Genomic DNA, 3,179 nt, shown 5'->3' on the forward strand with positions numbered 1-3,179 from the left:
GGTTGTCATCATGGGAATAGGCGAGTTTAGGGTATTTGTGTACTGCATCCTGAAACATGACCCCAGTACTAGATGTGCTACAAAGCTAAAGAGAAAGATAGTTTATGCACTTCTCCTTCAGGAAGTCACCATGCATGGCAAAATCATAACCCCAGTTTTTGAAAATAAGTTCTCTATTACTCCCTCTGACATAAACAACCAGTACCTGAGTTGTGGAGTGGCAGATTCAATTTTTGTTTCAGAGGAAAGTGAAAAAACATATTAAGTGTCAGTTACATCATTGGGGTATTTTTTCTGCATTAGCATTCCTCTTGCTTTGTATATTTGTGGCTCGTCACTTGTATTCTACCAAAATTGATTCTTATAGGTTTTTCAAATATATTCGTTGTTTGAGGAGTTACAGAACTTCATCCTTTTAGAAAAATTCATCTTCAGGTTGGAAGGACATTTATACTGGGTATAAGTTCTAAGTTAATTTTTTTAATTCAATGTTTTCAATATGTTGCTGAAAATAGTCCTGGTCTGCATTGTTTCCTGTGATGTGTTTTTTATTACTAGTTATATCCTCTGTCTCTATGGATCAATAACTTTCATCAATGGTTATATGTTGATTATGATGTATCCTTTAGTTTCAGAATGTTTCTTGTGCTTCAATTTTTGTTGTCTCTTGCATTAGTGAATCCATCATTTTCATCAAGTATGGAAATTATTTGTCCATTATTTCATCAAATAAGCTTTATGTCCTCCTATCTTTTCTGCATTGGGCATAACAATTACATATATGAAATATTTAAAACATTCTCATATTGGATAGATGTTTTTTTCCCAATATTTGTGTTCTCCATTTCATTTTGGATAGTTTCAATTATTATGCCTTAATGTTTACTTTATTTTTTGGAATGACTCATATATTATTTCATTCCAAAGTATTTTTCATCTCACATATAATAATTGCCTCACTAGAAGGTCAACTGTATCTTTTTATATTTACCATGTCTCTTATATAATCAAAACTTTCACCAACTTCTTGAATATGCGGAATGTACTTATAATGACTATATATAACACATTAATTGAGAGATAGCCATATACACTCAAGCCACTCATTTAAAGTGCATAATTGTGATTTTAATATATTCATAGCCATGTGTAGTGACTTCCTGATTCAGTTTTACAGCACTTTCATCTATTCCAGAAGAAGTCCAAAAGCTTAAAGTATCAACCCCTTAGTAACTCATCCTTCCCAACCCTAAGCCACCAGTAATTTATATTCTGTCACCATGGTTTACATATTCTGTGTTACATATGAATGGAATTATATAATGAGAGGTCTTTTGGAACTTCTGTATCATAGCCTAATGCTGTCAAAAATTATGTTGTAGCATGTGACACTGTTTCACTGCTTTGCATGACCGAATGACATTTCATTGTGTGGTTATACGACATTTGTTTGTCGATTCATCAGGTGATAGATATTTTATTTCTTTGTACATCTTGATGATACCGAATAATATTTCTCTAGCCACGCGTGTATGAGTTTTGTATGTATATGTGTTTGGTCTCCCTCATATAATACTTAGTAATGGAGTTGCAGGGCTATATGGTACCTCTATTTTTATTGTTTGAGAAAACTCCAGACTGATGTCCAAAGCAGCAGTACCACTTACGTTCCCGCCAGTGTGGCATGATATTTTCATTATAAATGTCACTAAGTATGATATTAGTACAATATACTAGTAAAACATATTTTGAATGGAGAAAGTATATAAAATCAAGTAACTTTGCAGTGTACAAAGCCAATTCCTAACAGAGGTGTGAAACTCAGATGGGATATCATGGTATGAATGTCTAAGGAATGATAACATCAAATATACCAGAATACTAATATTTAGATAAAATTAAAACTATAAAAATTTCCTACTTTATAGTTTCTGGAAAGGCAGATCACACATTCAACATCTTCTTCAGAGCTGCCATGACTTCCTTATTTCTAAGACTATAGATTAGTGGGTTTAGCACAGGAGTGAGTATGGTGTAAAAGACCGACACCACCATGTCCTTCTCAGGGGTGTGGTAGGAGCTGGGGAGTATGTAGGTGTAGACAGCAGCCCCATAGAAGAGGGTGACCACAGTCATGTGGGAGGAGCAGGTGGCAAAGGCCTTCCTCCGGCCCTCTGCCGAGTTCATCCTGTGGATGGTGAGGAGGATGAAACCATAGGAGCCTGAAATGATGGTCACAGGGATGAGCAGCATGAGGACGCAGCAAAGGTACATGAGTGTCTCATACATGGAGGTGTCTGAGCAGGAGAGCTTCATCACAGCAGGGACCTCACAGAAGAAATGATGGATCTCCCGGGATCTGCAGAAGGGGAAGGTCATGGTGATGGGAGTGAGTATAAATCCATCTAGAGAGGCCAGAAACCAGCAGCCTGATGCAAGGAGAATGCACACCCTGTGGTTCATGAGGACAGGGTAACGAAGAGGAAGACAGATGGCTGCATAGCGGTCATAGGCCATAGAAGCTAGAATAAAAAATTCTGAGCCAGCAAGTGTAGCATAGAGGAACATCTGCACCCCACATCCGGGGGCTGAGATAGTGTTCACACCCGTGACCTGGTCCACGAGCATCTTGGGCACAGTGACGGAAATGTACGTCACATCCATGAGAGACAACTGGCTGATGAGAAAGTACATGGGGGTGTGGAGGTGGGCATCAGAGCGTATCAGAAGGATCAGGATGGTGTTTCCAGACAAGGCCATCAGGAAAACCATGAAAATGACCACACAAAGGAGATCTGGGTGTTTGGATTGACTGAAGATTCCCACCAGGATGAAATCAGACTGTCCAGTGTGATTGTCCACCCAGTTAATGTTTTCCATGAAGATTCACGTAGGTGCCTGAGGAGAACTTTGGGTTGAATAGACAGTCATGGAATTCTTCCACCTGAAGTGAGGGAAATAAATGTTTATTGAGCATGTGTATATATGACTGTTTGTTGGTGTGTACCAAGTTGATTGTGTTAAACAGAAAAATTTCCACATGCATGTAAAAATGGGACTGTTAATTTTGATTTAAAATTTCCAAGAAAGTGAATAATTCACAAATATGAGTAAAAATATTTGAAACTTCCAGTGAATAGATAAGGTTATGAAGTTTCTTAATGATACTGTCATCCATC

General features: G+C 37.7%; 1 protein-coding gene across 1 annotated transcript; it reads right to left on the minus strand.

Annotated features, from left to right (window-relative positions):
* Nucleotides 1–1,944: 1,944 nt before the first annotated feature.
* On the minus strand, nt 1,945–2,880 carry LOC108391937 (olfactory receptor 2T29-like). The gene has a single exon (XM_037008833.2). It carries the CDS (start codon nt 2,878–2,880, stop codon nt 1,945–1,947), a length of 936 nt encoding a protein of 311 aa, XP_036864728.2.
* Between the last annotated feature and the right edge of the window lie 299 nt (nt 2,881–3,179).

This window comes from Manis javanica, chromosome 14 (genome assembly GCF_040802235.1).
Source record: "Manis javanica isolate MJ-LG chromosome 14, MJ_LKY, whole genome shotgun sequence".
Taxonomy (NCBI): domain Eukaryota; kingdom Metazoa; phylum Chordata; class Mammalia; order Pholidota; family Manidae; genus Manis; species Manis javanica.

Excerpts from the sequence above, each read along its gene's own strand:
- LOC108391937 (XM_037008833.2), bottom strand. The coding sequence starts at position 2,880 with ATGGAAAACATTAACTGGGTGGACAATCACACTGGACAGTCTGATTTC.